At 48.1% G+C, this 12,674-nt stretch overlaps 1 protein-coding gene across 6 annotated transcripts in view; it reads left to right on the top strand.

The window, feature by feature from the left end:
• BCAS3 (BCAS3 microtubule associated cell migration factor) overlaps positions 1 to 12,674 on the top strand; it is a 293,863-nt gene extending 281,189 nt beyond the window's left edge. For 4 of the 6 annotated variants that reach the window (XM_058037737.1, XM_058037735.1, XM_058037743.1 and 1 more), the window contains one exon: positions 11,742 to 12,674. In XM_058037737.1, the coding sequence (XP_057893720.1) occupies positions 11,742 to 11,890 (149 nt within the window). In that variant the 3' untranslated portion in view covers positions 11,891 to 12,674. The remainder of the gene's footprint in view (positions 1 to 11,741) is intronic. The other 2 variants (XM_058037740.1, XM_058037738.1) reach the window with 2 other exon arrangements.

The following is a 12,674-nucleotide window of genomic DNA, read 5'->3' as shown; positions in this document are numbered from 1 at the left end:
TGGGGGAGGATCTTGTGATCAGTGGAGACTCCCTGAGCATCCCCATGGGATCAGCTCTGGTGGCTGCCCCCAGGGGAAGGAGGGTTGGGGCCAGGTCCCTGGCAATGCTGGGAACACTTAGTCCTCCTTGAAGTATATATCCTAATTTGTGGTATGAAAAGATTAGCTTTCCTTCCATCCCTAGCCTGCTGTCTCCCCACCATGGATAATATATAAAACAGTAGACTTTTATTCATTAACATTTATGGGAAAATGTTAATATTAAACTGTAAGTGAAAAGCCCCATCTTATTGAATTCTTCTGCTGTGTTATTGGGAGCCTAATTTCATTTTGCATTTAAATAAAAACCAGATGACGTTCAGGACGGTCAGGCGAGCATTCTGTAAGTGAGAATTTATCTTCCAATCTGGGTAAACAATGTCTCATCATTTAACAGTTATTATAAATAATGGGGTTTTAAGCACTTTGCTGGGAGTTCATATTGGCTCCACACGGGTTGCACTAAGGGAGAGGGAATTTCAGTGACATCTTCCAGGCATCCGGTGAGGAGGAATCATATCCTGAGCTCCTTCTCAAGCTGCAGTTTTCATCCTCCTCTGGTTATTATTGCTCAATTTTGTGTGCACCATCCACTGACCAAAAAAAAAAAATGAAGAGGAAGGAAAATGACAAATTGGTTTGGAACGTTTTGAAAATGAAGAAAACCCTGTTTGAAGGGTCCCCATAAATGGGGAATGTGTTCAGCCCCCTGCAGATGTTCATGCAGGTAGCTGAGCCTCCAAAAGGGAGATTCTTTCAGTAAAAATGGGGCTCTGTAAAAGTTATGCTGCCTTTTTCTGTGTGACCCATTTCATGCCATTTCCCAAAAAGACCCCCACAGCTTAAACACCATCTTCTTTTATTTGTTTATTTACTTATTTGGGATATTTATTTGTTGTTCCCTTGGCCAGTGACTTTCTCAGTAACTGCCCAAGACATGAACTCTGTGTTTACACCAAAACTCGATGGTGTTGTGAAAGACAAAGGGTCAGTATCACTTTTCTGACCCTTTCCAAAGATGTTTTTTGTGGGAAGGCTCTGCTCCAGCTCAGGGGCATAGCAGGGGATGCAGGAGCCAGAGGGGCTGGGGATGGAGAGCCCTGGTTGGGGTGGAAATGGAAATGATGGAATTTTCCTGAAAAGATTCCACTGCCCTGTGTTGTGGAGAGGCTTGGATGTGTTGCTGTGCTGGAATTCTCCTCAGGCAGAGCACAGCATCCCCATGGGTGGCTTCTCCCATCTATTCCCACATGGCACAGCTGTTCCCCACCTTGTCAGGTAGAAATTAATTTGGAAGCACAAATCAAGAGACAAATTAACCTTGCAGCCTTCTTCCCTCTCCTGCAGCCACGGAGGCAGCAGTGGGAGGTGAATTGTGCAGGGACAGATCCCTGATGTTATATTTGGGGTGCTTTTTGTCCTCCACTCAGGGCTACTTTTATCCACACCCTCTGGAAAAAAATTTTTGGTTAAATCATGCCAGGACTGTGTTTTCTCTTTGGTTTATCTTTTGGAAATGTGGCTGGTCACCCACCAAAATGGGAGCAAAAAGTCTGCAGAGGAGCATAACACAAGGAGAGGGCACTTGTGTGAACTTCACTGCCAGGTGCCTAAATACAGGGCAGAATCATGATTTAAATTGCTTTTTCTGGGGGCTGTGACCAGAGGAATGCCTTGGTTTGCCATTAGGTTTTTCAGGTTTCACACAGGGTTGCCTTCCACCAGCTCCTCCACCAGCTGCAGCTCATCCCCACGTTTGTAAGAGTGCAGCTACAAAGATGGAGTGTAATAGAATCAGTGCTTGGAACAATTTTTAAAATACGACTTTCAAAAAGCAAAAACCTTGAATTTACTATTTCCAGCTGCCTTCTGGTTTCAGGAGCACAAATGTGAATTGCTGTGTTCAACAGCTCCGTGAACAAAGTGGCAAATTAAGCTTTGAATGCCATTTTTATCAAGGCTCTTTGATATTTATGTCCCACATCAGAATTTGGAGCTATGTAAATAAGAGATTTTTTTTTAATATATATATATGAAAAATCATATTTTTATATATTTATATACTATATATATTATATATAATATATTATATATAATATATAATTTTCTATATTTATAAATATCTATTAAATATAATATGTATTTAAAATATATTATATCTTTTTAAAATATATTTTATTGTATGTATATTATATCTATAATTTTATAGATTATTTCTATAGATATTTTAATATAAATATATAACTATAAATATGAAAATAATTATAGATATAAAATATAAATATAAATATAAATATAAATATAAATATAAATATAAATATAAATATAAATATAAATATAAATATAAATATAAATATAATTTAGAGCCTCAAGCAGCCCTGCAAGAGAAAGAGCCCACAAGACTGCGTGCTGTTTTTCCAGGCTGGGTTAACGCTCAGTCAAGGTAGAGCTGTGATTTTAAGGGAATGGCTGCAAGCTCTGAGTGCTCTGTAAAATCAGGGCTGTGTTTACAAAGCTGGTCTGCTTGAAGCAGCCATGTCAACATAATCTTTTTAAAAATTGAGCGAATAGACTAAATAAATTGCATTTGGAGCTGGGATGGTTTGGATGGGTTTGGAGCTCCTGTGACACTGAACCTCTGCCAGGGCAGTGGGAGGAGGAGACTGGTCCTGAGCTCCACCTGAGCTCTCCCAGCTCAAGAGCCTTGAAGTGTTTAGATGAGCAGCCAGGGCTGAGCCTGGGGTGACATCATTTCGTGAGCTTCAGCAAAACTCTCCTGATTTGGACCAGCTGAGCATCTGCTCCCCCCCCAAAACTTTTTAACTTTTCCTTTGAATCAAACCCAAATTCCAGTCTGGTCTAGCTTCCTCCTCAGCATCAATCTGCACCAGGGGAGCAGCCCAGAGCCTCTGACTGGCCCAAAAGGCCACTTTGTGTCAGAAGCACTAGAAGTTGTGCCAGAATGGCTTTGCTTTGTAATCCTATACTTTTAAAATCAGCTCAGCAGTGCGTGTGTGTCAGAGCACAGAGAGCACATGTGGGAGCTGCACAGAGGCTCTCTGAGCACTGAGTCCACCCCAGGGCTCCCTTCCTGCCTTTAAGGAGGCCAAATGCTGAGGTGGCATCACAGAGAGGAGAGAATTAGGTCTTAGATGGGAAAGGAACTGAAATTTGGAGGGTCAGGTGTGAAACTCTCATGCAGAGTGTCAGCAGTCACTGCTCAGACCCCGAGGTCATCACCAGGTTTGTGGGTTTGACCTTCAGGCAGCATTTCCTAACCCAGGTTTTTGCTGGCACTGTTTGGCTGAGCCCAGCACTCGCTGGGGGCTCCTGGCCATCCCTGTCCTTACCTCTGTGTCCTGAAACACGAGTGACTCCAGCTCTGGAGGGAAGGGGGATGCTCAGATCCACACCTGCTCTGGCCAGAAGATGTTCCAGGAATAGGAGCATTGCCTCCAGCATTTCTGAGCAATATCCCCAGGGTTCAGTGGGTGCAGGACGTGGTAGGTGTCATAAACATGCATTTCACTTTGCATTTGTAATTTCCTTCGTGGACTAGAGGCTGACAGAGGGGTCAGTGTTGAGCAATCCAAGGCACTCCCATAACCCTGGGAATGAGAGAGCAAACTCAGGAATTTTAATACAGTGTTTTCTCTGCAAATGCTTTTGGTCTGATATACACAGATGTGCTGCTTGCGTAACCAAAGATGCAAGATAGTTCTGCCTAAGTGCATCCAAAAACTTGTCCACACACGCTGGCTGGCACAGGAAATCATGTATTCCACATAGGATATCTTACAGGAATTTGGAGTAGCAGCACAGTGAAACTTTCAGGATGGGGTAAGACAGAATTCCTTTAAACCCAAGCACTGCTGCATATTCATTCAAAAACCTCATCTGTAAATCTTGCACAAGGAGTTGTAGGCTTGCAGGATGTGATGGGCTGCAGAAATTATTTTCTATTTGGCTGTCCTAGCTTTTGAGATTTCACATGCTGGCTGAAATGGGCAACTCATCCTTCTGAAGAGCCATTTATGTAGGAAAACATCCTAAACCTCTTTACAAAAATATACAGCTCTAGGAAACTTGAGATTATTTTTTAAAAGCACTGGAAGTCATTGTGAAAGTGCCTATCTTGAAGAATATTCTCCCTCTAAATACCAATCCTTTATCTGGTGCACTTTTAACCTTCCATAAAATGCTCAGAGTCAAGTCTGGCGAGATGCCAGAGTCTTGGGTCTCCTACTCCATGGGCTCAGGTCACATTTGCTCTTTTTAAAGGAGTAAACAACCTGTTTAGAAGTTCTTGCAGGAAGTCTTGTCCTTTTCTCACTGATCTCTTTGTACTGAAGCAGACCTGGGCATTTCTGTAAGCTCAGGTGTCCTCCCTGTTGTGCAAGTGTTAAATTGTTTGGCATCCCTGCAGTGAAATCAGGCACTAGGAATGAGATTTGGGCTCTCAGAGGGACTCTGATGTTCACAAGGCTCTGTCTCCATTCCCCTGGATCTCTCCTTTCCCCATCTCCTTGCTGCCACCTTTGTTCCAGGATGCCAGCTTTCATCTCCAAGTGCATGGCACGAGCCAGCTCTGGGTGGATTCAGCACTGGAGTTACTGTAAGGCAGTTTGACAGGAACTAATATTTTACATAGGCCACTGAATCCTGATTTCACAGAAGTTGCTCAGGCAGTGTTTCCGAGTCTTCTTTACTTGCAAATTTAATGGAGGTGCTTTTGTGGCATCTCAGCATCTTTCAGGTTGTGACAGGATGAGACAGTTTTAACACAGGAATTGATTTTCAATGCTCAGATGACAGGATTTTTTTTTTTTTAATTTCCTCATTTGAAAAGAGTTTAAAATCTCTTTTGTGAATCTGCTGAGTTTATGAAAAAGGAAGAATAAGCATTTCTGAGGTGTGTCAGGCTGTCACCCAGAGCATGGCAGGAAGTCAGTCCCACTGTGCTGAGTGCAGGTGAACAAGGCTTGGGGCAGAGAGCAGCTTTAACTGACTTTGGAACATTATCATAATAAGCTGAAATTGTAATCATAGCAATATATAAAACTGGGAAATTGTAATCATAGCCATATATAAAACTGGGAACTGACTTTTTGCCTGTGCTCCCTCTGGAAAGGAGCAACACACATTTGCCCAGAAATTTCTGGCCATCTTAAATCAAAACCAACTTGGAAAAATTAAGATTTTTAACGAGGACTCAGTGCTGTCATTTCACTGCAGTTGAATATTACAATTTTTGTTCATCCAAATCCCCAAGAGCACAGGTTGCCCAGGGGGTGCAGTGCCCCCCTGTGCCCTCCCTGCCAGCAGATCCCCAGAGCCCCTCGCTCCGAGCAGCCGCCAAGGGTGCTGGAGATGGATTATAATTAGAGCTCCCTCGTTAGCATAATTGCATTTCATAAAAAATAAAAAGGGAAATAAGAAAAACCTCCAAGTGCAGTAGCAGCGATGTAATTGATGTAATTTCCCAGTACTCTGATATTGCCTCATCCCAGTGTGGTTTCCCAGCTCACATCAGTTCTTGAGTTCTTCTCCACCTTGTGTGTCCCAGCAGCAGCTCCCGCTGCCCTGGGCACAGGGATGATGCTCAGAGTGAATGTTTCCTGCAGAAACAGTGCCAGAAGCACCCAGCAGAGTTCGGGATGTTGTCTGAATCCTGAAGGATGGAGCCTTTCCTGCACAAGTGCCCGTGTGAGCTCCTGGGGGGAGCACATCCCGCTCCCTTCAGCAGCAATCAGGGAAATTAAAATGTTTAACTCACCCATTCACTGGGGAGCGTTGTGTAAATTACAAACAGTTTAAGAGATCCTCAAGACTTCCATTGTGTTAATACAAATTGCCTTTTAGCGTTCCTTTTAAATAGGGCCCTTTTGAATGAGAATCCAGATGGCAGAAGCTCCATAATTATTATTCATTACAGTTAATAAATAACACTCGGGAAGCCCCAGTCAGTTCTGCAAGTCCCCTATGATGGGCATTGTGTAAATGTAAGGGTGAAAAAATATCCTTGCCACAGAATCTGTCAGGATTCCAGTCAGACAAGGAGCTGTGGAGGGCCCTTATGTGTGCCTGCCCCAGATCATGGACCAGGCTGGCATTCCCAGAGCTCTCTCCGCAGGGACTCTCCTCCAAAACGAAAGGGAAATGTCTGATTTTAAAAACAGGCTTGAATTTTTGCCTTTTAGCTTATTTAGTTTATTCAGAAGCCCCCGTGGATGGGGAGAGGTGGGTTTGGTGAGCAGCACCTTGTGTCTGTGCCCCAGCCCTGGAAAATTCCTGTCCCACATTTCGGGAAGGGGTTGAACACATTCCCCCTCACGGCAGAGCCTGAAAAGTCCTCCAGAGTAATTGCTGTGAATGACAGAAATGAAATCGAGGAGATTCGAGCTCTGCTGGCCATTACCCCACTTCCTGCATTCCTACTTGTTAATTGTCTAATTCCTAACGAGTCTTGGGGCGTCTGATGGACTTTCTGATGCATGCTCACTGCGACGCTTCCTTCCCTCCCCTCCCCGGCCTCATCCCTCACCGGAGACCTTGTTCCTTTAAAAATGCCATCCTTAAAAATCAGAAATACTCAGCCCAGCAAAAGGAAAAGGGAACTTGACATTAGTTGAGCTTGAAAGGCTCGGTGCTGTGAAAAGTGACTGACGTGTGAAAAGAGGCTACAATTAGTTCTTTCCCCGAGCACTCTCCCATTCAGTGCAGGGTCACTCCTTCAGCGAGCTGCGGCTTTGAGGGTAATGTGTTGTGACAGTTTGAGATGATGAAGAATAATTCTTGTATTCAGAGTTGCTGCCGCTTCCCGCTGCCCTGACACATCAGGCTGCTGTCATTGGATCACTTATCCCGGGCAGCCCCTCCGTAGGTAAGAGGAAAGGGTCAGCTCCTGCAGCAAACGATTTGGGATGTTTTGAAACTGGGCTTAAAGAGGGGAAAGGCAAACAGAGAGAAAGGAAAAACCATTAGAAGAAATAATAATGCACTGGAGAGGAGATTTTTGAGTGGACATAAAGGAGATACCAGGGCTTCGAGTGGGCCACTACAGGAGAGCGGCACGGCTAAGAAAGGCAGCATAATTTATGAGTGTTCCGGGCAAAAGAGGCCTGTATAGATTTTCTTCAGGCATTGAATTAATGTGCCCTATAAAATGGTTTCACATTTAGGCTTGGCAGGCCTTTGTACCTTGGATTTGATGGGGTCCTTTGACAGTTCCTGGAGCTTTCTGGAATGGAGGGTGCAGCTGGGCCTCGAGCGGCAGCGCTCTCCCAGGCCTGCAGACCCCGGGCTGTGCCCAGAGCAGCTCCTCCTCCTCTTCCTCCTCCTCTTCCTCTTCCTCTTCGTCCTCCTCCTCCTCATCTTCCTCCTCTTCCCCTTCTTCCTCCCTCCACCTCAGCAGGCACCTCAGGAGAGCAGCGTGGCTGGGGCAGAGGAACAAGGGACAGCACAGGCCGGCTGCAGCGTGGCACTTGGGAATATCAGCACAAATAAACCTTTCCTACAAGGTTTCCTTGCCGGCTGCTCATGGAACACCCTCCACACTGCAGGGCAGCCCTGCTGGCACCCATGGCAGGCAGGGAGCAGCCAGGATCTGCTCCCAGCTCCTCTGGTGCCCCATTGCTGTCCCAGTGCTCCCCCAGGCCCAGAGCCGTGCCATGAGAGGGGATGGCTGCCCTGGGCTGGCCCAGGGACTCAGGATGGCCACTTGCCATCCCACACCAGCAGCCACGAGGATTTTCACTGCTGCTGCTGCTGCTGCCTCCAGCACGGTGCAAAGTGTGTGTGTGCCCTGAAAATCCCGTTTCTCTGGGACCCTGGGTGATGCCAGCAGTGCCCATTACTGTTACTGTCAAAAGCGCAGGCAGGGCTGTTCCCAGCTCCCCTGAAGTGACTTTCTCCTCATGGCTTCAGCAGATGTTCCAGCTCCTTCACTTTTTTTCCCTTTTTTTTTTTTTTTTTTTTTTTTTTTAGGGCAGGCAGGACTTTGTGATTTGTTTCCTCCGGGGACATGGGCAGGTTTTAGTATTTACGTTTCCAGTATTAGCATTTATTTGTATTTGTGTTTGTTTTTCACGGGCTTCTGAAAGCCTCAGGGAGCCATTTATGGGGCCAAAATAATGCAAGTGCTGGTCTTCTCACAGTATTTCATTTCCTTGATGGTGGAAATGCTACAAGAAGAGCAGGTCTCATGTTATTTTGACCCCATAAATAGCTCCCAGAGGCCCCTTTCTTCCTTCTCCCACCCACTCCCCCCCAAATCAAATATTTAGGTTTCTGCAGAGCCTGACTTCTCAACCCTGGTTATCTTGCTTCAGCAGAAGCAAATTGCAGTTATTACAAAATAGCCAGGGAGTCTATAAGGCCGAATGGGTTTTATATGATGCACAATTTGTTGGCTACTGTACAAGTTCATTAAAGTGTATCATAAGAGGTTGTTTCACTGGTACATTTAAGGAAGTTAATACATCTCGACAGTGTGTGCATGGGGGAATGCAGATACAATAACCCTCAGACTTGCTGGGGCCAAGTCCATTCCTGGCCTAACTCCACTGGAGAGGAGGGAATCACTGCCTGGGCAGCCCTGGGGTGCTGCTGCTCCCTAGTCCTGCTGCTCTCCTGACACCCACTCCCCTCCTTCTCATGGAGATTTGCTCCTGTTTTGTGTTTTCCCAGTGGTCTGACTGTGTGACATCAGGTCCTTCCAGGTTTTTTAGCTGTCCCATCCCAGGGTGGCTTTAGGGACCTGTCTCTCCTGACAGCCCCACCCTGCAGCTCCTGCTGCACTTGCTTGGTCTCTCCAGATCTGTGAGAAATTGTCCTGCAGTTTTCCCCCTGTGACAGGAAGGGTGTCCCCATGCCACGGAGCCATTCCCAGTCTGGTCTGTGCTTCCCATGGGAATCTCATTGATGTTCCTGTGCTCTGCTCTAGGGGCTGGGAGGAACAATAATAACATACACTGGATTTTTTTTATTATTACTATTTTTTATTAATGAAACAGAGCAGTTTGGGGGAGCACAGGCTGTTCTCAGCCTGTGTGCAGGCTCAGCTGTGTGGGCAGGTGGTCCCTGGTGACCATGTCATGGCTAATTGCCCCCCTGGTGTGACCCAGCCAGGCTGCAGAGCCAGCCAGGGTGAGGGCAAGAGCCCAATTTCCTGAGCACAGCAGAGCTCCCTGTGGCAGCCAAGCACTTTTCCAGGGCTTCCTCGGGTATCAGAATTCACTGCTCGTCTGCCTGCCTGGTAATTAGTTCCAGAGAGAGAGCTGGGCTGTGAGAGAGCACTGGGGTTCCATGGGGAATGTGTGCCCAGGGATGGCAGCTCGCATGTGGGAGCTCCCTGGGTTTTAGCCTGGCACCCCCTAACCTGGACTGGGCTGGGAAATGCTCTGCAGAGCCTCTGCCCCTCCTGTGCCCTGCTTTTTGTCCCTCTCCATCGGGAATTGCCAGGTTTTCCTGCCTGGCAGCTGCAAGGGGAGCTCAGGACAGCTCGGAGCTGTGGGACACAGCCAGGACAGGATTCCCTTCCCTGCCTGCATCCATCCCGGCCCTGTGCCCGCAGCCCTGCATCCCGGATTCCTGCTCCCTGCCTTTCCCTGCCTGGCATCAGTCTCTGCAGTGCCACCCCCTGGCAGGCCCCGCAGAGCTGACAGGAGCTGCCAGCTCCTGCAGAACCCAGAAAAACCCAAATCCCACCCAGACAGGGTGCAGGGTCCCACACCAGGCAGGAGCTCAACCCCAGGGACGAACAGGAGCCACTGGAAAACAAAACTCCTCTCTCTGTCCCTCTCCCTTGCCGTGCTGGAAACACTTTGCCTGGAAATCCATTGTGGGTGGAAAAGAGAGTGGGATCACCCCAGGAGGAGCAGTGCTGGGTGTGGGGGAGCCCAGCAGCACTGCCCAGCATCCCCAGCTCTGACGTGGGACCTCTAAGCAAAGCCAGCTGTGTGCTGAGGGAGATGAAAGCCCCAAATCAGACAGGATAAGCACAGTATTAGTGTGGGATACGCCACTCATTTCTGATTTAAATTACTGTTTTTACTTCCTGGACTCAGGGGAGAGTGAGGATGTGAGGAAAATGAAGAGGTTTAGACATGGACATTCCTTCACCAGATACTGGCAGGAGATGGTGCTGAATGCAGCTGAGGTCGTTGCCAGCGCTGCTTGCAGGGTGATCAGCTTCCTGCTGATTTGTTTTCCGTGTATGCTGGGCAGATTATCTCCTTACAGGTTCCCTCCTGGATAAGGGATTAAATCCCCCAGCCCTCAGTGCCAGGTGTGGGCAGGGCTGCAGTGCCCTGGGATGCTGGGCTGGGATGGATACTTTACGTTTTAGGGAAAAGCTGAATTTTTGCTGTTCCCTGTTCTTTGTGTATAGATCTGTCCTTATCACAGGGTCCCACTGCAGGCAAAGTTAAAGGAGGTTAAATATCCCAGGTGAGGCAGTGGAAGGGCAGGAATGTTTAGCAGATTTAGCAGAGAGCAGAGCAAGCACTGCCCCTGCAGCTCCTGAGGCTCCTTTCCACTCCAGACAAGTCGTACATGGAACCAGAGAAAGGTTTGGGTGGGAAGGGACCTTAAATCTCATCTCATTCCATCCTTTGCCATGGGCAGGGACCCCTCCCACCATCCCAGGCTGCTTCCAGCCCCATCCAACCTGGCCTTGAGGATTTCCAGGCATGGGGCAGCCACAGTTTCTCTGTTCTGCTCTCTCGCCTCCCTCACAGGGAATATTTTTTTCCAGTATCCCCTCTAAACTTCTCTTCCCATTTAAAGCCATTCCTCCTTGTCCTGTTACTCTATGCCCTTATAAAAAATCCTTCTCCAGCTCTCCTGTAGCCCCTCCAGGTCCCATTTCCCCCTTGGCAGCAGAGGAATTTGCCCAGAACTCCTGTCCCCACCCCATCCCTAGACCAGGTCATGCTCGGGGTCCCACATCACAACTCCCCAGAGTATTTTGTGTCTCCTGTCACCACTGTCACCCTGGGGGAGGATTCCTGTGCCCTCCCTGGGGCTCTGCCTGCTGTCCCTGCTGAGTGCTGCCAGTGTGGCCACCGAGCCCACTGCAGGGTTCAAGTGGCTCACAGGGCTGGAAGCCATGCCCTGCACACCCAGAAATCCTCTGGAAGATGAGGGAGCACCAAAGGCTCCTGGAGGTCAGCAAGGGGAGATGGCTGGGATAGGGAGAGCCACAGCCAGGCTGCTTCCTCTGTGCTTTGGGGCACAGCTCAGGAAAGGGGATATTTTCTCTTTGAGTTGAAAGAGCTGAGTTGTTTACATCCATTTGGGCAGGATTAAGGGCTGTGGAAAGTCCTGGTGTTTCCAAGTGAGGAATGGCAGTGGTTCACACTCTGCCAATGGCCCTTCCCAGCGTTTTCCATCATCTGCAGTTGTCCCCTTCAGACCCTGCTGAGTTTAACTGTGACATCCCCACCATGGAGCCCTGTCCTGTCCCCTCGGCCCCAGGGAAGGGCAGCAGCAATGTCTCCATCTGGAGAGAGGTGGAAGCAGGAGCTGGCGTTCCTCAGGAGCCATTCCCCAACCAGCCCAGGAAAGGACGATGAGCAAATCTCAGAGCAATGCAACAACAAAGGGATTTGTCAGTAAAGCATCTGTCTGACGGCTCTGGGGGTTTATCCCAAACTCTAACCGGGAGCTGCTCTCTCTCTCTCTCTCTTTCTCCCTTGCAGAGCTTCAGCGAGAGGGAAGCATAGAGACGCTCAGTAACAGCTCGGGCTCCACCAGCGGCAGCATCCCCCGCAACTTCGACGGCTACCGCTCCCCGCTGCCCACCAACGAGAACCAGCCCCTGAGCCTGTTCCCCACGGGATTCCCCTGAAGCCGCCGCCCCTCGGGGACGCTCCAGGAGGGGACACGTCCAGCCTGTTCCCCGCGGGACTCCCCAGTGATGCAGGGACACACCCAGCCGGGGGATGGAGCCGCCTCTCCCCCGTCAATCCAGCTGTGTCTGTCACCTGCCAGCTCCCGGGATGGTTCTCGTTACCCTGATGAATATTGATGACTCTTAAACCTTCCCGAAGCATCCTCATGAAATCTTGACTCTGTGTTCCTGTGCAATACGAAGAGGCTCCATCTTCAGTCCTGAGAGCTCTGCAGCTTCTTTTCTCGCTGTCTTCAGGAGGAGGTTGGGTGAGGAGAAATACTCCTATAGCCATCTTGGGTCAAGCACAAGGTTTCACAACTGTTCTCTGCTTTTTTTTCGTGCTGAGAGATGAATCTCTGTAAATCAGGGGAGCTCTCACCATTCGTGAAAGTGCCGAGCATTATTGGATGAACTGGAGAGACTGGAAACTGGAGGACTTTCTGTGGACAGGGTTGATGATGTTATTCCTTCCTCATCATGTCTCCTTGCTGCCCTTCTTCCCCTCTGATACTCATCAATGCCAGGAGTATTACCAATGGAAATGTTTCTTTTTGTTCTTTGGAAGAATTCTCTCTCTCTCGCTCCGATTTTCTTCTAGTCATGTATTTTAGAAATGTACTTAATTGACTAATTGCAGTCACGGATTTCTCATATTTGGTTATAAAAGTTGTTCATTGGAACTCAGATTATCTGTCCAGAAATGCATGTGTCATTGAATAAATCTAAGTTAAACAAAAAA

This window comes from Melospiza georgiana, chromosome 19 (genome assembly GCF_028018845.1).
Source record: "Melospiza georgiana isolate bMelGeo1 chromosome 19, bMelGeo1.pri, whole genome shotgun sequence".
In the NCBI taxonomy this organism is placed as follows: domain Eukaryota; kingdom Metazoa; phylum Chordata; class Aves; order Passeriformes; family Passerellidae; genus Melospiza; species Melospiza georgiana.
This window is presented reverse-complemented; position numbering and strand designations above follow the sequence as displayed.